The 20,411-nt window shown below is 41.0% G+C and overlaps 1 protein-coding gene and 1 non-coding gene across 3 annotated transcripts in view; both read left to right on the top strand.

Annotated features, from left to right (window-relative positions):
- Positions 1-20,411, top strand: part of RAB3GAP2 (RAB3 GTPase activating non-catalytic protein subunit 2) — a 95,926-nt gene that overhangs the window by 27,138 nt on the left and 48,377 nt on the right. The window contains exons 3-9 of one of the 2 annotated variants that reach the window (XM_059146621.1): positions 8,835-8,958; positions 9,821-9,902; positions 11,625-11,672; positions 11,749-11,824; positions 12,151-12,252; positions 13,169-13,268; positions 16,011-16,109. In XM_059146621.1, coding sequence (XP_059002604.1) covers positions 8,835-8,958; positions 9,821-9,902; positions 11,625-11,672; positions 11,749-11,824; positions 12,151-12,252; positions 13,169-13,268; positions 16,011-16,109 — 631 coding nt within the window. Of the gene's footprint in view, positions 1-8,822; positions 8,959-9,820; positions 9,903-11,624; positions 11,673-11,748; positions 11,825-12,150; positions 12,253-13,168; positions 13,269-16,010; positions 16,110-20,411 lie in introns of both variants that reach the window. The other variant, XM_059146620.1, reaches the window with a different exon arrangement.
- LOC131815411 (small nucleolar RNA SNORA36 family) lies at positions 17,971-18,102 on the top strand. Its single transcript, XR_009347721.1, has one exon. It is a non-coding gene; the product is annotated as a small nucleolar RNA SNORA36 family (small nucleolar RNA).

Below are 20,411 nucleotides of genomic sequence, written 5' to 3'. Positions count from 1 at the left end.
GATGCATCTAAGTGGATGGAGACCAGGGATGCTGTAAAGCATCTTACAATGCACAGGACAGGCCTCCCAAACAAACAGTTGTCCAGCCCAAAACGTCCGTTGTCCCAGAGTTCAGAAATCTTGGTCTAGCCCATGGCTTTCAGGGTAATTCTCTCAACCCTTCCTTCTGCCATTCCTCCTGTTTCTAAGATCCCCTGGCTTTGGGGCGCCTGGGGGGTGCAGTCAGTTAAGCATCCGACTCTTGGTTCAGGCTCAGATCTGATCTCAGGGTCCCAAGATTGAGCCCGGTATCCAGCTCTGAGCTGAGTGTGAGATCTGCTTGAGATTCTCTCTCCCCCTTCCCCTGCCCCTCCTGCTCGAGCTCACTCTCCAAAATAAATACATAAATCTTTTTAAAAAATTAAGAAATAAAATCCCTTGGTCTCTTTTGGGAGGCTTCAAAACTTTGGATGTATATGGCTATTAATTTGTTTTTAGTAGATTCTGGTTTGCTAGTAGGAAAAGTGCAGTTGACCGACTATTTGCCAACAAAGGTGAATGTAAGTAGCTCCTCAGTCTTTGGCCACAGATGAACAGTTAGTCCAGCCTCAGTCTTGGTGGCATTATTTATGCCTAAATGTTTGAGGGAGACCTATCTTTAGCCTTCCCATTATAGCCAGCCACCACTTTTCCTTGATCTTGCTTAGAGTTGTTCATTTCTGCCCCTCAGGCACTCCTGCTGGGTAACTTGTTCGTTTTGGCTTAGTGACCCGCCCCTTGTCCTCTGCCAGGGAGAGAGGGACAGCGGCTGTGTGGTGGGGGAAGGGGCCTGGAAAAACAACAGGGGTTCTTTTATAGGTAATGAATAAATTTCATGTTAACATCAGTGACCAGGTAGGTACTAGTTTTTTGCAGAAAGCCAAGGTAGTCCTTGATAGTGCTATTTTGGGAGGTTTGTTTGTTTAGTTCATTGTGTTGCTTGGGAAATTAACTACCTTGTCAAATGAGGGTGAATCAGTAGCTTCAAGAGAGTGGTATTAGTGACTACGTTCCCATTATTGTGGAAAGGTTCTCAGGACACCTAATTGGTAAGCAGGTGCCCTTAGAGTAGAAAGCCAGATGAAGAGCTTGTGTCTTGTTAGCCACAGAGCGTATCCTGATGCTCCGTGTGACTTCATAGTGTTCTTATTAAACCCTCTTTCCTGCCTGAGCTGCCTTGATGAATTGGAAGTTTTGCTTAAGCTTCGTGTAAAACCCAATGCCAGTTCCTTGGGTTCAAGCCTGGAGAGGGGATCTTCTCATCTCTGCTCTCCCAATACTTTCATCCAGATACTTTTTCTTGGACTTGAGTTTCCCCTGAAAAATCTGACCCAGGAACTACTTCAGACAGACCCACACTCCTTATTCTTAATAAGTATTTCTGCTGTGAATATGTGTCTGCTTTCCGACCTTTGTCAACTCCGTCTAATTTAGGGCTCCCTGGCCCATCCCCTAGCCATGCTTCTACCCTCTATTGCCTCGAGCAGTGGTTCTCAGCCCAGAGGCAGTTTTGCCCCCCAAGGGACATTCGGCAATGTCTGGAGACAGTGTTGGTTGTCACGCTGAGGATGCTACCGTACCGTGAAGAATTAACCTGCACAATATGTCAAGAGTGCTGAGAAACCTTGGCTTAGAGCAATGTATTTCAAACTCTTTATCTTGGCTTGTGATGAAATCACTTTACTGTGTCTTGACCAGTACTTTTAAAATAATGAATAAAATAGATTTTTAAAAATTTGGAGTACCTCCTAGGTTGTAAGCATAGATATTGTTTTGGGCAACTTTTGTCTGTTTTGTTATGGGGCAGTGAGGAGGGAAAGGGAGGGGGAGTCAGGGAGGGGCGGGGGGGGATGTGACTGAAATGGAATGGGATGTAAAATCATTTTACTGCTAGTTGTTGGGGTTTTTTTTTTTTTTTTTAAGAAGTTTAAAATGTACGTACAAGAAAGAGAGCACATCTGACCAAATAGCTTTACTGCTCAAAAAATGCTTCAGTCAATGCAGGAGTCCTCAAGGTCAAGTGTAAGCACCTCGACACAGTAGATGAAAGCTCTTGGTCGCCCACCCTTGCTGCAGTGTCCCCTTTTGCTTATACTGTCACACCTGCTTTGACAGTACCTCCTTGCTGGCTCGTTTGCCCCATAGGCCTTCAGATCTGTTGGGTTCATGGCTTTCTAGAGAAATAGGACATAGGGGACTAGGCTGGGAATGTCCACCTCCTCTCCCTCTCTCCTGCTGGCCCCAGCCTGGCTCCTTTTTACTCTCCCAGCAGGATTTAGCTTAGGAGTTACTTCCAGTAGGAAGACTTACTGTTGTTGTTGACACTCTACCCTCCCAACCCCATTCTGGTCTGCTGGCCCTCCTGTGTTCCCTTGACTGACTACCGTGTGTTTGTCCATCTGTCTTCCCCAGAGAAGGGGAGGTCCTTAAGGCAAGAATTCTCTTTTCTTGTCTCCCAGTCCTAACACAGAGACGGCACATAGAGATGTGTAGCCCTACTGGAGAGCGTTGTGTAGGAGTGATCAAAGCAGGGAGAAAGATGTGGGACTATTGAGGGTCTGGTCATCCTCAGGGATTTTGACCCACAGACTGTGGCCTCATTCTTCCTCTTACTTCGATGATCTGTCCAGTCCCCTGATTTTGGAGGTAAGGAACCAGAGTTGCTAGGGAAGTTGCAAGGCCTGGATGAATGTGGATTAGTTTAAATTTATTGCCGGTGGCATTTGTGTGGTTAGCGACAAACCACTTGCTCTTTCCAAGCCTTGGTTTCCTTTTCTGGACAATGAGGATTTTGAATCACATTGTCTCTGTGGTTCCTTCTGTTTCTTCATACGTTTGTGTGGTCCTGTCAGCTGGCTGATAGAGATTATGACACATGTGTGAGAGGGGGATTGTTGACCCCGCACAGGCAGGCAGTTTTGGGGTCTTTGATCAAACTGTCTTGTACCTACTACTACAATTTCTTAGTTAATTTAGTGATTAAAAAATTTTTTACAGGGGAGCCTGGGCAGCTCAGTTGATCAAGCATCTGACTCTTGATTTCAGCTCAGGTCATGATCTCAGGGTCCTGAGGTCAAGCCCCTGCTTAAGAGTCTCTCTCTTCGGGACGCCTGGGTGGCTCAGTTGGTTGGGCAGCTGCCTTCGGCTCAGGTCATGATCCCAGCGTCCTGGGATCGAGTCCCGCATCGGGCTCCTAGCTCAGCGGGGAGCCTGCTTCTCCCTCTGCCTGCCATTCTGTCTTCCTGTGCTTGCTCTCTCCCCCTCTCTCTCTCTGATAAATTTAAAAAAAAAAAAAAAAAAAAAAGAGTCTCTCTCTTCTTCTCTCCCTGCCCCCTCCTCCCTCTCTAAAAATTAAAAAAAAAAAAATAAATAAAATGAATTTGTACAGTATGTTTCTTCTTCAGCTAAGTCAGTAGTTCTCAACTTGGGGGCATTTTGCTCTGCAGAGGGCATCTGGCAACATCTAGAGACATTGGTGATTGTCCCAGCTGGGAAAGTGCTATGGGTATTTGGTGGGTAGGGGCTAGCAATGAGGCTCCAGCCCCAAATGTCAGTAGTGCTGAGGCTAGGAAACCCTGAGGAACTAGTAACCACCTGCAGAGTTTCAGTGCTTTCAGCCAGAGCTCGATACTGTGTTAGCGTTTATTGCAGTATGCATGATTTTTTAAATGTAATAAATACTCCATGTGCGTCCACTTATTCAGTGTTTCATTATGTTGAAAGGGAGAGGGCTATTTCATGGCTGTCTTTAAAAAGTGACTTGTCAAACAAAAATATTCAAGTCGTGATAAGCCTTCGCGAGATAGGTTCCCGCAGTCAGCTGTGTGGCTCCGTCTGATTAGGTCTGCCCTCCCTTGAGGCGCATGTCTTCTTCACTTCTTCAGTCACAGAGGGGCACTAGCCTTTTAGTCTACGAGGGGAGGGGAGCTTCTGGTCCTTCCTGTAGTTCCGGCCGCACAGCAGCAGGCGTTGTACGCGCTCACCCCCAGGGACAGCTGCGAAGACAGCAGCAGAGCCGGGACGATCCCCCGGTGCGCTCCGAGGGACCGGCTGCCCGCGCCGTGGAGTGGGACGCTGCTCAGGGGCTGGCAGTCCCCGTGAGCTCCGAAGCTTGAGTTTGTGGCCCTGCCCCAGCTGTGTCACCCCGGGGGGAGGTCATCTTGATAAATATCTGTTTCTCCATCTCAACACTGGGGGACTAACGTAACCTTCCTAGAGCTCCCGTGAGAACTAAGATTTACGCGTCAAGTACTCAGCACAGAGTCTGGCAAGTAGTAAGTGTTCAGCAGGTGTTGTAGCGAACATCTTTCAAATCACTGGTACCCTGCCTGCTCATTCCCCTTGAGTTAGGTCACCAAGCCCAGAGGCACATCCGTGCCTAACGCGGTCCTCTACTCCAGAGGGTGTGGCAAGATGCCCTTCCCCTGAGAAGAGATGTCACGCTGCTGTGGCCTGATTTCTACACAGCACGCTGCTTGGGCACAGAGCAGCAGACTCTGTAGAACAAGGCAGGACACGCCCTCTTCCATCCGTGTGTTCTTTACTCGCCTTCGTAGACAGCGCGCTCGTTGTTGGTGTACCAACCTGATGCACGCAGGGGTTTTCTTTTTTCTTTTTGAGGCTGAGGATTTGTTGACAGAAATTCCATCTATGTGTTTCTTCTCCCACCCTCCCAATGGATTTCAGTTTTCAGATTTACTTCCTAATATTCTGGCACAATTTACACTGTTTGGCAAAATAGCTAATAAAGCTTATGGGGTAACAGCTTGCTGTGGGGAAATAACACATTTTTACCTCTGTTTATGATTTTAAGGATACTAGTTTTAGTTACCGTCATTGGAGGGTTTTAATTTTACTCTGATACATCGAGTGCTGTGTCTTAGGCACAAAGAATAGTGTGTTTGGATTTGCACGTGACCAGGAGCTTGTGGCGAGGTAGGTGTGTTGCTGGCTGCTCCCTCTGGGTATGCCCCCTCTTCCTGGCCCCAGGTGAGCATCAAGGAGTGTTGGAGCTTGCGTTAAGAGTTCACCACCATTGCCTTTCATGGTAAGCTGGTATCATCCCCAGTGGCAAGACTTTAGATCTAGAATTGTATGACCCATCAAGCCCTAATGATGATCATGTAATATAATCATATGGTGGTATTTTTTAACCTCTTTTGAGAATGCAGACCTCGTGCTTGGCCATGCCCCATTTAACCGTGGCAAACAGGACAGATCTGTTTTTAGTCCCTCTGTCCCAAGGAAAGATGGAGAGGTAGAGAGGACATAGAAAAGAAAGTGCAGTGGGAGGTGACAGAGTTCGGTTTTCTCCCTCTTCCAGTAAACCTGAAAATGGTTGAAATGCCAGAAAGTAGACTGCTAATTCACATGAAGTTTCTCTTTCTGGCTTCATATTACTAGAAAGGTGCATTTATGTGGTGGCTAAGCAGGGTTAGGCATGTAAGTAGTGATTGTGGAGTAGTTTCTCTGAATTTGTGTCCAAGTAAGTGCTCTGTTTCCCATGCTTTCGTTTTGGTTAGTTCTTACAGGGCAAAATTCATGCTTGCTTCTGGGATCATGTGTAGTCCATTTGTTGGGATGGTGGCAGTCAGAGCTGAGCTCTAAGCCCAACTAAGAGGGTAGTATTTTGTCCTTGTAACTTGTATTTCCCATGGTGTATCCGCCAGAATCTTGACCTGCTAAATCTTAGTATTAAGGGAAAACGCTCCAGAGGATACTATTACTGGATGTAATATTAAAGGATACTAGCTTTGAATCAGTGGCTCATTGGCATACAGGTTCATGTGCAAGAGTGATTATAGGTTACTCCAGTATCTTTGTGAACACAAGAAGGGAGATGTGGGAATGCTCTTTCCACTCACCTGTGTATCAGTGGGCTATGGGACTTGTGGAGTTGAGGAGTAATATCAAGCATAGGCTCGGCCAATCAGAAGTGTGGGAGAAATTGCAATCACAATATAAATAGGTAGCAGAGAAGAGTGAAGACTTTTGATTGCGTAAGTTCAAAAGAAGGTAAGAGTCAGGCTAGGATGAAGGATAGGAACTGGAACTTGGGACAAAAAGACAGAAAAGAGAAGGAAAGTATTTTTGAAGCAGTGCCTGGACAGATGTCTTAAGGATGCACTGGTTCCCATGTTCAAGGAGGGTCCTGTGGGAAGATTAGTCTGGGATAAAGTGGTAAGTAACGGTAACCCTTTGAGAAAGGCTTTCACTGACTATGAGACGAGTCAAATCCCAGGCAAAGACAAGCTTCTGTTACAGCTACCTGCCAAGACAAGCAGGGTAATAGGGCAGAAAGACTGCCTGAATTAAATGTCAGGAGGCTTGGGTGCTGGCTGGATTCTGGCACTGATTCTGTGGCAGGAAGCACGTCTTTAACCTCCCCAAGACTCTGTTTTCTTTACTATAAGATGAGGTTTTGAACCAGTCCGTCTTTAAATGCCTTACATCTTTGTATTTCTTTTACTCTTTGTCTTTTCAGCAAACATAATCATGTAGATCTAGTCCTTGTTAGTGGCATTATTTTGAAAGCATATAGGACATAAACAACGTGCTTTAATGGAAAGTAACTTTTAGATGATTTGGGGGATCTGTTGTTTGAATATCGTTTTGGAAGTGTGATAAAAGGAAAAAACCTAATTGTATAGAACTTGCTAAAATTTGAGCTGTACCCTTTTTCTGGGGCAGTGTGTTGGTTTTTATTTTTTTTTTATTGCACTGAGATGGAAATTTTAAAGTCAGAGACTAATCAAAGAGTTGTAGGCATCCCTGATTCCTTCACACAGTACTTAACTATCTCTGTGTAACTTGCTGTGCTTCTCACTACCTACCAGAAGATGAGCTACTCTAATCACTTGGGAAGTCCTGAACCTCAAAGTTAGGATGACTGTGGTCTCCGTTATTGGAGAGGGAACTCAGGGCGGTGTTGCCTTCAGCTCACAGCAGAGCCACTATGAGGAATGCTGGGTGTGTGCGGGCTGAACAGAGGCGATATTCTACAGAAATTATAGGCCCAGGGAGAAACGAACTATAATTAACCTTTACCTTATTAGTTTTATGTTTAGGGGATAAATTTTCTCCCTTATTTATATATAGAAGTGTACATATTAAGAACAGCAAGCTGGATAACTTAATTCTTTAGGAAAATAGAGTTTTAGTAAGACAAGGAATTTTTCCAGTATTCCTCTTCTTTCAGGAGAGGGTGTGTGCAGCCTCCTTAGCTTGCTCACCTTGCATAAGAAGGTTCCAGATCAATCTGATTCCTATTTGCTAAGTTTTAAGAAAGCTTAAATGTGTAAATGATAGAAAGAAGACAGCCTCCATCTCCTCCCCTCTCTCCTCATCTCCCCCTGTTTAATTCAGTCTAAGAGCCACTGGGGAGGGCTCAAGTAGGAGTCTGCGTGACCTAAAACTTAGGAGCATTAAGAGAATAGATCAATAATTTACCTGCATAACATTAAAAAATTTCTACATGGAGCATATTAAGCTATCACATGGAATGGGAAAATCTGTTATAACTCTTATGTTCAAAAGGCCAATTTTCTTTGTATGTAAAGAATACATACAAATAAATAGGAAAAAGAGTAGCAACTCAACAGGAAATCTGCAAAGGAAAGGAACAGGCTAGTCATCCTCTTCTCATTAACAAGAAGGCTGTGGTATACTGAGATACAGTTTCTCATCTGTTACATTGACAAAGGTCCAGAGTTAAAGCATCTTTTGAAAAGTCTGTGGGGAAGCAAACACTTTCAAAACTTGCTGATCAGATTATAAATGGAAACCACCTCTGTGGAGCACAATTTGGAAATATCTAGCAAATTTACTGATACATGTTACCTTTGACCTGGCAATTTCACTTCTAGAAATTTATCCACTAATATATTCCCACACAAATTTACAAGAGTGTAAGGTTATTCACTGTATAGTATTTGTAGCAGCAGAAGAGTGTAGACATTTGTAGCTGCAGAAGAGTGTATATATCATAGCTGCCCATCAACAGGGGACTAGTTAAATAAATTGTGTGTCTGTACAGTGGAATACTGTGCAACCTTTAAAAATAAATTTCATGGGGAATGAAGTCTAAGATATATGTTAAGAGAAAAAAAAATCACTTATTTGCTTGTATGTGCACAATGTTCCTGGAAACACACAGCGATCACACTGGTTGTCTCTAAACTAGGACACTAGAATACTAGAGTTGGAGACTTTGCAGAGAAAACCTTTTTAGATCTCTTGAATTCTTAACCATGGGGATTTTCCTCTTTGTAATTATTTTATAAATTTTCAATTAAAAATGAAAACATCTTTCAGTTCAAATGAGGGAAAATTTATCGAGTTTATCAAATACTTTTACAGATTCGACAGCTGTAAGTATCAGATAATTTTTTCTTTCTGTGTAGCTACAGATACCCTAGCGGTGTCTCTGGAATTTCCTAATTAGAAATTTTTAATTTTAATTTCTTTAAAAATTTTAATTCCTAATTTTAATTAGAAATTTAATTTCTAATTTCCTAATAGTGGTGAATGTTCCTGGAATGATCTCTGTGTGACAGTCTTTTAATGTCTTACTGGTTTATATGTGCTTATGTTAAAAACTTTTTGCACTGATATTCAAAACAGATTAATTTGTGGTGGCTGTTTTCTTTCCTGGTCATCTCTAATGTGTTGTGATAAGGAATATTATTGAGATTTTTAAAAAGAAATGGGAATATTTCCTTTTCCTTTTTGCTCCCCCTGGTCCCTCAAGGCAGATGGGCGGCGATGCAATACCTTTGATACTTTTACATACACTGTAATTGAAGTTTTACCCACAGGAAGAAGAAGGAAATACTTGCAAAACACAAAAAACGTCCTGGCTACAAGATTGTGTTTTATCCTTATCTCCAACCAATGATCTTATGGTTATAGCTCGAGGGCAAAAAGCTGTTTTTCTAGTTCGTAAGTACTCTTACTATTTTCAGTGTACCTTATTTTAATGTATAGAGTAGGAAAGAAATGGATTAGGTAGAAAGAAAAATGTTATTTATGTTGTATGCATTGTATGGTGGCGTTCTATAGTATATTTCATGTACTATATAATGCTTTTTATTTCTGTGTGTTTCTTATTTCTTTCCTTCTTTCTGTTCTGTTTTCTATTTTTCTTTCGTGACTGCAGATACTTTAACTGGCTCTGTTGCATGTCAGAGACCAAACTGGACATTGTCCAATTTTTTCAAGGGGCAGTTAGAGCTAAAAAGGCTGCTGACCCCTTTTTAGTAATAATGTGAATGAGGTGATTTTTAACTATAATTTGAAAACTCATAGGACTCTAGTTTCTTATTTGGGGCATACATTTTCAATATATAATTTGCATTGAAGATTAAAATTAAGGTTTACCTAAGATATGAAAAACCTCACTGATCAAAATGAGATCATATATTAAATGCTGTGGAATGGTCCTAAAAGATTTATCCTCCTATAGCATAAATCTAATAGAAAAGTGTTCTCTGTCATCTGAAGATGAAAGTCATTTTATAAATACAACATATGGGGAGATGGAGTGGTGTATAAGAATCAACTTTATTCTGCAAGAGCTAGGACATCTGATGAATTTAATTGGAGGAAGGAGAGACTAAAGGCAAGGAGCCTGGGTCGAAATTAAAATCTTATAGAATTTTTTTCAGTGTTTACCTATAAAAAGACCCAAACCCATTAATATAGAATAGTTACATTCTGTACTTACTCTAAAAGGAAACCATGAAATTCATAAATCACTGTTTTAGTACACTATAAGGTGATTTTATATGATAACTTTTTTCAGCAAAATGGAAATACAGCGATAAAGGAAAGGAAGAAATGCAATTTGCTGTTGGCTGGAGTGGTTCCTTAAATGTCGAAGAAGGGTGGGTACGAGTTCAGTTTTTGTTTCTCTATGCGTTAAATGTGTATGTGAAATTGTTTGACTTACAAGTGAGAAGTTTTATCACTGGGATATTTAGTGAGTATCTATTCATCCCAATTTAGAGGTTGTAGAGCCTGATTAAGCCAGCAAATCTAAATTTTACTCATGTGATTCCTTTTTTTTTTTTTAAAAACTCCTGTTTGCAGAGGAGATTTAAAGAAGAACTCAGACAGAATCCCATTCTTTCTGTAATTTGTCATTTCCTGTGTTCTCCATCACTAATTTTATTTAGCCAAAAAGTCAAAGGCAGCCATTGTCTTCTCTGCTTGGGTAGCACTGGCCTTGTACCTAAAAGGGACAGTGCTACATTAATTCTTAAACCTCATAAATACTTCAGAAAGGCAAGTTGGTAAATTCAGGTTTCTAAATGACCCAGAAAGGTGTTCTTCAGTGTGATTATGTGGTGTTGCTGCTAACCTGGTACCTGGAACCCAAAACTGTTTTCACTTAAATTTTTATGACTCAAAGCTATATGGTGAGAATGAATAAGATACTTCAGACTATGGGTTCAGATAAAAGACAACCAAATGGAAACCCATAATAGTCCTTGCTTGGCACATTGTAGCCTCTCACTGAAAGGTTTTCTACTCTTAACAAAATAAATGATAACATTTCTTCTTAAGTCATTTGGTCTAACCATTTTAAAGACATTTAATTTCTGTCAGAAATGCAAAGCAGACATAATGGCTCAGTTACTTTAAAGACAAGAAACAAAAAGATGGATTTGTTTAGTGGTTGCCTAATAAGATGTATAGGGCAGGAGTGGTTATAGTTTCTTGAATAAGCTGGTGATGGGTCCTGCGGGTTGACAGGTTACATTAAAGTCAGTCAGTAGGAGTTATTTTAATTTTGAAGGTTAGTCTCTGAGATCCTGACAGATTTTTCAAGTCCACATGTCACAAAAAGAATCTTTTAGGGAACATCCGGCCGAGCATGTGCTTGGAAATGGGTTATCTGGGGCAAATTCTGCAAAGTATCTAGGAAGAAGCCAGCTAGTCGAAATGGAGTTCGTCCCTAGAATAATGTGCTTGCAGGAATATGGTTTGCCTGTAATGTGACTGATATTCCTCCCACGCTCTGCCCAGTCGGTGCTTGCTGATGCAGAGAGGGAACTGCAGGAAATGACTGGTGATGACTCGCTAGTTCTCAGTTCTGAGTATGATTGGTTGTGTGTGTGGTAAAGTTTTTGCTTTCTCTTGTGCTTTTTATAACACAGAATGAAGAATCCTGTTTTTTAACCTCAAGTGAATGTGATGTTACCTTTTATGTGAATGATTTTTTTATTTTTAGTTTTAGGGGAGAGAGCAAGCATGAACATGTGCCAGGGAGGGCAGGGGCAGAGGGGAGAGAGAGAATCTTAAGCAGGCACTATGCTCAACATGGAGCCTGTTGTGGGGCTCGATCTCATGATCCTGAGATCATGACCTGAGCCAAAAATCCAGTCAGATGGCTAACCAGCTGAGCCATCCAGGCACCTCTTATGTGAATGATATTTATAATTCTACTTATGGTGGAGTTTTACTGTATTTTTACTTACGCCTTGAATAAAACTGATCCACAGAGCTCATTCTTCCACGGGTTGCCCTTAATGTAAAAATTACAGGGAAATCAAAGTCATTGATAAACTCATTAGATAAGCCTATAATTTTGTTTTTGTTTTTAGAGAACATGTAACCAGTGCTCTATGTATCCCACTAGCAAGCCAAAAGAGGTAAGGATAAATAAGTTGTTTGATTTCTTTGCTTTGGTTTATGAGCTACTAAGAGCATAAATTTTGTCTGTAACAGGAGTTCCACAGGGCGTCCTGACTGGACCTGCATCGTGGTGGGCTTTACTTCAGGTTACGTGCGCTTCTACACTGAGGTGAGTGGGGTGTTGAGCAGTTAAAAAACACCACTCGACAGGAATATCTAGTCGTGCATCCTCATTATCCTTCTTGTGACTCATTACCGGCTGCTTGGGAATGTGGAGTACCTACTTCATGGGGGTAGAAGCAGGGACTTAGGGGGGGGGGGAGGTGTGCTAGAAAGTTCTGGTAGAAGCTATGGAGAAAAGAAGCTGTATTCTTCTGAGAGAGTATCTGATCTCCATGGAAAATGGTTGGGGAGATGACACTCTTTGCCTGGCCATACTGGTTCAGGTCTATTGGTAAAAAAACAAGCAGGGCTCTTCTCTGTGCTTCCTCCTAGAGTGGTGTGCTCTTGCTTGCACAACTTTTGAATGAAGACCCAGTCCTACAGCTGAAGTGCAGGACCTATGAAATCCCACGACACCCTGGCGTGACCGAACAGGTAGTGTAGACGACTGTGTTCAGAGGAACCGTGCCTTTACTTTGAAGTCATATTTTCTCTCTTTTTGGGGAAACCTAAGATATCTTTGTCTTGCAGCATAGTTAGCTCTGCTATCATATTCTAGAAATATAACCTATCTATAACTGAGTCAAGAAACCTCAGTCTTGCTTTTACTTATTTAATGAAATACCCTGCGTTTGTTCTACAAAATAATAAAACACTTTAGTCAGAAGCCCGAAAGAGTTCCTTACTTTTGGAATTTGAGAGGGACTTAAGGCACAGATGTGGTATATATGTTTTTGATTTGGATTTAGGTGTAAAAATTTTTATAGTAAAAGAAAAAAGTTCTGGCTTTATTTTTAATACTATTACTATACCTATTTCTTAGAAAGGGGGCAAAGTTTTTGTTTATAGGGGAAAGTAGAAACACTGAACTGAAGATGTGGACAGAAAAGAATGCTGTTTCATATGTAAGGCTCTCTGAGTATAGTTTTCACTTTTACGTGCTGTGTGAGAATTTGATAGTCTCACAGTAAAAAAAAAAAAAAAAAAAAGATTGTAGAGCCACGAAAACTACTGTGCTCTTCTTTGGCTCACAATAAACATCATCAAATCTATGTAAACAGGCCTTCCTTCTTTTTACTCTCCTGCTTCCAAAAGGTTTCAAGTAAACAGATGTATGTATTGTGTACCTTTGTGGACTTAAATTGTATGAGAGATGGCCTGGAGTTATGGGGACTGGAGCTGTAGAAGAAACTTAATCTCAGAAAAGAGACTAGACTAATTCCTATTAATACCTTTCAGTGAGTTAATCAGTAATGCAAAGTAATACCTAGTCAATTGCTTTTTTACAGAAGTAAATCTGCTTAGCAATGATGAAAATGTATTATTTTCTTCTTTCTTATTTCTTCAATAGAATGAAGAGTTGAGTATATTATATCCGGTTGCCATTGTGACTATTGATGGATTTAGCCTTTTTCAGTCTCTTCGTGCTTGTCGAAATCAGGTAGCAAAAGGTAATTTTTTGGCAAGATGTATCGAACCTCTAATGTCTTACTTAATCTAACCTACTTAGAGAATGAAACATGTGCTCTGCATTAAAAAGGCCTGTGTACTAGATTTACAGAAAAAAAACACAAAAAACAAACCCTGCTACATAGAGATGGGAGTGCATTTTTAGGTAGATTGCTTAGTAAGATAAAGGCAAGGACTGAAAATCTGCACTCTACCAAATTTCTCAACAGACCAGCAGCTCTCGGGCTGGTATACTAGAATGCCGAGATTCTGCAGTGCAGCTGTCCTCACTGAGGGTAAAGATACCTCTATGTGATGAAGTTCTAGAACCTAGGTGAGGTTCGGTGGGCTGAGGTCCGGAGCCGATGACAAAGAATTCTTGAGACATCTTTGGTGCAAAATGGTGGTTTATTAAAGCACGGGGACAGGACCCTTGGGCAGGAAGAGCTGCTGCCCTGGGTTGTGAGGGATGCCAGGTTATGTACCCTGCGGTTGGGGGAAGGTTTCAACGGAGTTTTCATATGCTAAAGAGGGCCTACAAGGTGCCAGGATGTCCGAGGCCTACCGGAGGCCTTGCCCTTGTGGCTGGATCAACGTTGTCTTTAGACCAGCCATTAACATTAAGATAGTTGGGAGACTTTCTGGTGGGATGTCACTATCCTGCTGTCAATCGTCTTTGTTAGTGAGATTTAGGACATTTGTAAGCCAAGGGAGACTCCTGTCTTGCAGGATTGTGATCCCTGCAAGTTAACTATTTGCTTATTGTTCATGGCAGTCAGGGCTGCCTGAGGAATGCTACACATATGACTGAAGGGGAGCGGATGGAGAGGGGGGTGCAAGGCGCCAGCTTTTGCTTTGTCTTCAGCCAGCCTCATGCTCCCTCATCATATGTGCGGGGGGGGGGGGGGGGGGGGTGTTCCCGCCAGTAGGCAATACGCAACCAGGAGTCAACATTAGCTTTTTGCTACTGTGGAACACTCCTGAATGGACTAGTTGGAGGCCTGAACAGTGTGTATATGGACAACTACATTATTTCCAAACTTGGTGAAAAGTGCACAAATAATCGAGAGTTCTTAGTCCTACTACTCAGAGTTGACCTTCTTACGAGGATACAGAACAGAGTTGTATTTCATCGAATTCAAGATGCTATTGTTTGTAGCTGCACTCATATTTTATGTACCACAAAGCAGCAAAAATGCTGCCAGAGAAAAACACGTCATCGATTTTAAGATCCCAATTTTAGAAAAGCCTTAATTAAACCCAGGGTAAATACCAGGATTAGTGGAGACTTCTTCTTCAAGGTTTGGGTAGGGGAGCCTTAATGGCCCTAAAACAAAGTTTGTTTTGTTTGCAGATTGATGTGATTGGTAAAATCCTGAAGTTTTGGTTATGTGGGCCTTTAATAGTACATACTTTTATTTTAGGCCAGAACTTGTTTGAATGTTTACACCTATTTTCATAATCTTAAATTACTTAAATTTAGGCACAATAAGCATTATCCTGAGGTCATTTAAAATAGTCACCATTAATATATATGCCTACAGAGACTGGCAGTTTTCTGCAGGTAAGAATTCAGTCAGTGAAATAAACTAGAAACTAGTTTTGTGAGATATTTAATTTTTGTTAATTTTGAATCCCTCTTTATTTTTCTGTCTAAGACCATAAGGCCATTTTGTCTCTAGGAAGGAAGTAAGACATTTAGTGCCCTCTTATAAGTTGCTCTAAAAAGAATTCTGATGGCGTAGCCAAGAAATTGTTGTGCTTTTTATTTCTGCATGTAGGAAAATTCTCTTTTCTTGGCCTTACTATCAAATCTGAAGTGCTTAGAGGAATATATATTTCACTTATTACAGTACTTTCTGGAATAAGCAACCAGAATCCAACTGTATTCTTTTTTTTTTTTTTTTTTTTTTGTATGCTACCTGTTTCTTTGTTGTTGTTGTTTAAGGTTTTATTTGTCAGAGACAGAGAATTTGAGCACAAGCAGGGGGAGCGGCAGGCAGAGGGAGACTCCCTCCCCTAACAGGGAGTCTGATGAGGGGCTGGATCCCAGGACCCTGGAGTCATGACCTGAGCCAAACAAAGGCAGACTCTTCACTGACAGCCGCCCAGGTGCCCCCAGCTGTATTCTAAAATGTAGCTTGAGAATTTACTGATAAATAGGACCTTGTGCCTGAACCTGTGGCAAGAGGTATAATACTGCTTTTTCTTTTTATTACTCACTAGGGAGAAATACTGAGCAGTGACGGGCGTTTTATTCATTCTTTCTGGTAATGCTGTTACTGCTAACGTATCTATCAAGGCTGGCCTTGGTTACTTGCCTTAGAGACCTTGCTGGATGTGTGCTCCTGCCAGGCAAATCATCAGAGTTTTAGTTTTTCACCAAGTTAAGACACTAGTAGCTGTTCCCAGGATTTTATCCAGGGGAAGAAATTGCTTATTTTGTCATCAATTTGCAGTTTGAATTCACCTTAAATTTTAGTAATAGTCTAGGATTTTTAATAAGCCTCCTCCATTACGTGAATGTTCTGAAAAACCTTTTGTGACAGTCAACTTACCCATAATGTTTGCATTTTACGCGTATTGTCTTGGCATCAATAAACTTCACTTTAACCTTGTTTGCATTGCCTTCCTCATTATCATTTAAATTTTAGAGTAAACAAGTTATCACATTTTTAATGGCTTTTTGTAAAACTTCATCCACTACAGTTAAGTTTGGGTTGTTTGGTTTTTGTCTTTAACAGCTGCAGCATCTGGCAATGAGAACATACAGCCCCCACCGTTAGCTTATAAGAAATGGGGTCTCCAAGATATTGACACTATTATTGATCATGCTAGTATTGGTAAGCATTACCAGTTCAAATTTTTATGCAGTTTATTTCTTTCACTTTTAAATTGAAATTTAATTTAATTGTGTCTCATTTATGAGAAATGTACATTTATTCTTATGTGAAAAGAAAATGCATTGATTTTAGTGAGACATTTGGAAGTTACTACAGACTTTCAGATTAGCATAGGTGTATGTGTTTAAGAACTGGTGGGAGTTTTAACAATTATGTCTTCAGCAGCAGTATCGAACAGTTTTAGGTCTTTCACTATTTGTCTAAAATTGTTTTGCAGATAAGTTCAATCCATGAAATTACCATATAGATCAGTCTTCTAAAATACAGTCTTTGGACCAGCAGAATATAGATAAAAACGGATTTCTTCTTGCAAGCGTATTTGAAAACTCACTCTGTTGGGCATTGGGAACACAGAAACGAAAAGATCTGGTCTCATCCAGGAAGCATGAGTTTAGTTGGAAGACACGTGTGAAAACAATTGCAGGACTACAACAGTAGTAGATGAAGGGACCAGCAGGAGTGGGAGCAGAGAAGCCCCTGACCCTGAGGGAAGCAGGGAGCAGGAAACTGACTTCGGTCTGACATTGGAAGAATGAGTAGGACTTGACCAGGAAAACAAGCACAGAGAAGGCATCTGGTCGACCCGTGCATAGGCCAGGGAGTGGAAATGCGCTGTCTGCTGGAAAACTAATGGGCACTAAGGCCAGCTGGCCAGCAAGCTTGTAAATAGGAATTAGATTTTGAAGGGGCTCGTGTACTGTGCAGAGGAGTTTTAGATCTTTCTCCTAGCAGCACTGAGAGCATTGGAGCATTCTAAGCAAGAGAATGGTATTATCACTTAGCCTGTTTGAGAAATAACTTTCGTGGAAGTTTTTGCAGGCTATAATATAGAGGTCAATATTAGAAACTAGGCACAGTAAGGAAGCTGTAATTATCTTGGTAAGAAGTGATGAGTTTCTGAATGAAGGTAGTAGAAATGGGAGTGGAGAAGAAAATACTACTTAAAAATTGTTTTTTCTGTTTATCAACATATGCTTATTAAAAAATTCAAATAGTACATTAATATACAAAGAAAAAAAGAAAAAACACCCACTTCATCCTACCATCCAGAGATACTCACCATTGGCATTTTGGTAAACCTCCTTACAGACTTGTATGTGAAATGCATATGTGTGTGTGTGTGTGTGTGTGTGTGTGTGTATATATATGGTTATATACAGAAATAGTTTTTTATAAATAGGATTATATCATACCAACTAGACTGTAGCTGTTTCTAATCAACGTATTTAAAGAGCCTTCCAATCAGTTTTGCTAAATACACATTTTTATCAGGGTTCTAATAGAAGACAGATGGCACCCTTGAAATAGGACAGTTGAAACTCGTTTTATTTATAGAGAAACTACTTAGGAAGTTGTGGTGTAGGAGAACCGTAAGGGATGGTACAGCATCTTGGGGGTTCTTAGCAGCCCAGCTGTTAATCACTCCTAGGCCAAATGGGGTGACGGCCTGGAGTATTCCAGAACTTGGAGATGATGAGGAGAATCAGCATCTTAAGAGCAGGTTGACTTTTGCACAAATGTCACAGGGAAATAGGTGTCCTGGCTTCAGTTTCCTTTCTGTCCTTGATCTGCTGATGAGGCTTCCCATCGTCTGAACCCAAGTGGAGGTGAACATAATGGACACACACTGGCCCCTGGGCGTGGGTGAAGAGAAAAGGAAGGAGTGTGAACCTGCAGGGTTAGACAGAAGATACCTGACACAGAGATCTCTTTGTTTATTGTTGCACAGTTCTGTGGAACACTCTGCAGTCAGCACTTTACTGGCAGCCAGTTAGTCTGTCTTCACTTTTTGGCTGCAAAATTCCAAAGTGTTGAGTGCAGTTCAGGGTAGCTTCCCTGTTCTGTTAACTGAACTGCGGGACATTGCAACGGGCTAAGAACTATGATTGGATAGAAATTATCAGTCTATTCATGTATCTCCCAGCCTACAAAATGATTTTTTTTTAAAAAGTACAATGTACTTTATTTTGCATGTGCGTCTTCATGTGAAGTTTTGATTAATTCATCCAACAAAGAAATGAATATTATGTCCTAGGTGTTAATTAATATTGGAGCTAGACATACAAGGCAGACAGGACCCTGCCCTGATGAAGCTTACTTTCTGGTAATCAGGAGACAAACCGTGAACGATCAAACCAAATGAATAATTTGGTAATTTTGAAATGTTGGTATGCATCATGAAGAAAATAGGCAGAGGGTTGTGATGGAGAGTAAAGAAAGAGGACCCTCAGGTAGACTGGGGAGGAAAGATCTCTCCAGGGAGGTGACCATCACACTGAGATGTGAAGGGTGAGGAGGAGCCAGCTGCGTGAAGAGGTGGACGAAGAGCACTCTGGGCAGAGGAAGTCGCAGAGAGTTAGGCCTGTGGGGCCTCACCATCCTGAGAAACAGGAAGAAGGTCAGTAGGACTTGATTGTAAATGTAAGGATCAACAGGACAAAGTCAGGTTGGAGATGTAGACTAGGGTCAGATCACATAGGGTAAGGAGTTTGGATTCTGTTCTAAGTATGGTGGATGTCATTGATGGAGTCTAGATACGGAATATTTAAAACCATCCTTCTGACCTGCTGCTTAGAGAGAGGTTTGTAAAATGAAAAGTAAAGGCAGGAAGACCAGGAAGGGGTTTGTTGCAGGAGGGGAGAATGATGGCTTTGCCTCTGATGGGCGCCGTGGAGTTGGAGAGGGTAGATGGAATAAAGACATATTTTGCACTTGGAGAGGGATGGATTTGAGAAAAAAGAGAAAGGAAAGATTCGAGGATTTCTTAGTTTTTAATTTGTTATTTTAAGGATTTTTTTGGTTCTTAAATTTAAGCAAATGAGTAGATGATCAGACTTTACTAAAATGAGAATAAGGAGAAGGAAGATGTTTGAGGTAGACAGATTGGAGTTATATTTTTTCCAGGTTAACTTTTGACACAATTACACATTCAAATGGAGGTGTCAAGTGGGCAGTTAGACATACATGTCTAAAGCTTAGGGAAGAAGTCCAGATTATTGATAAAAATTTGGGTGGGAACAGTTGACTGTGGAATGCTTCATAGAATCCAAGAAAGGGAGAGGGTCCATTGGGTTTGACAATGTAGAGCTCTTCGTTGAGTATGATATGAGCACTTTAGGCGGACCAGTGAGGATGAAGGCCAGATTGGAGTAGGTGGAAGGAGAAATATTCCTTCCCCTACTTTCAAAAATTAGAAACACAAGAACAAGAAACTGGATCACATATCTCCATTTTTATGTCCAGTCTTGACCGCTTCCTTAAAATTCACATTCCTTCTCCAGATCCTGTTGAACTTTTGTCCACCTGGATATCCAAATGTAACATATCCAAAGCAGAATTCTTGATTTCCTCCCCAGACTTGTTCCCCTGTGTTTCTTCTCTGTCATCTCACATCAAAAGACTGAGTCATCCTTGACCCCTCTTGTTCTCGTGTTTTTCATCCAGCCTCCCATTCGTCTCTTCCTGTCTGACCACAGTCATCTCCATCCCTGTTAGCGCCATGGTCTGAGCCACCATCATGTCTTGCCTGAACTATTGAGAGAAAAAAATATTCTAACTGGTCTTTCTGCTGCTTTTCTTCCCTCTTTAAAATTTTTTCACCCGTTAGCAGCTAATATCCTTTGGGAATGTCAGTCATGTTTTGTTACTCTTTTGCACAAAATGTTATTTTTAGCGGCTTCTCATCTTATTCCTAATAAAATCCAAAGGCTTGACAGAAGCTTACCAGGCCTGCCATTGCCTGGTTTTTCAGTACGTCTTTTACCTTCTCTTCTTTAGTACCCCCACTGGCCCCCCCGTGTTTCCACCGTGCTCATTTTCTTTTTGTTACTGAGACGCACCGAGTATCTTCCCGCTTGAGAGCACTTGTAACTGGTGCTCCTTCTGCCTGGAAAATTTTACGCAGCTAGCCACAGGACTCTCTCTCTCACTTCATTCAGGTCTCTGCTCAAATATTATTTTGTCAAAGAGGACTTCTTTAGCCACTATAATGGGGACCTAGGAAATCATCCAATGAGTTTGACTTTGTGGAACTTTATATTGAGATTTAAATTAGTATGAATATTCTAATAATGATAATATTTCATTCTTAATAGTTTAATATTTAATTATATTTCAAGTTGGCATTCTGTTTATAGAAATATTGTATTTTAATATGTATTTTAACTGTAAATTATAATTTATAATATAAATTATGTTAATATTTATGCTAAGGTGTTGCAAAGTGTGGAAAGGCCTCAGATG

The sequence above is a fragment of the Mustela lutreola genome, chromosome 14, assembly GCF_030435805.1.
Source record: "Mustela lutreola isolate mMusLut2 chromosome 14, mMusLut2.pri, whole genome shotgun sequence".
NCBI lineage: Eukaryota > Metazoa > Chordata > Mammalia > Carnivora > Mustelidae > Mustela > Mustela lutreola.
The sequence above is the reverse complement of the archived record's forward strand: the minus strand, read 5'-3'. Positions and strand labels throughout refer to the sequence as shown.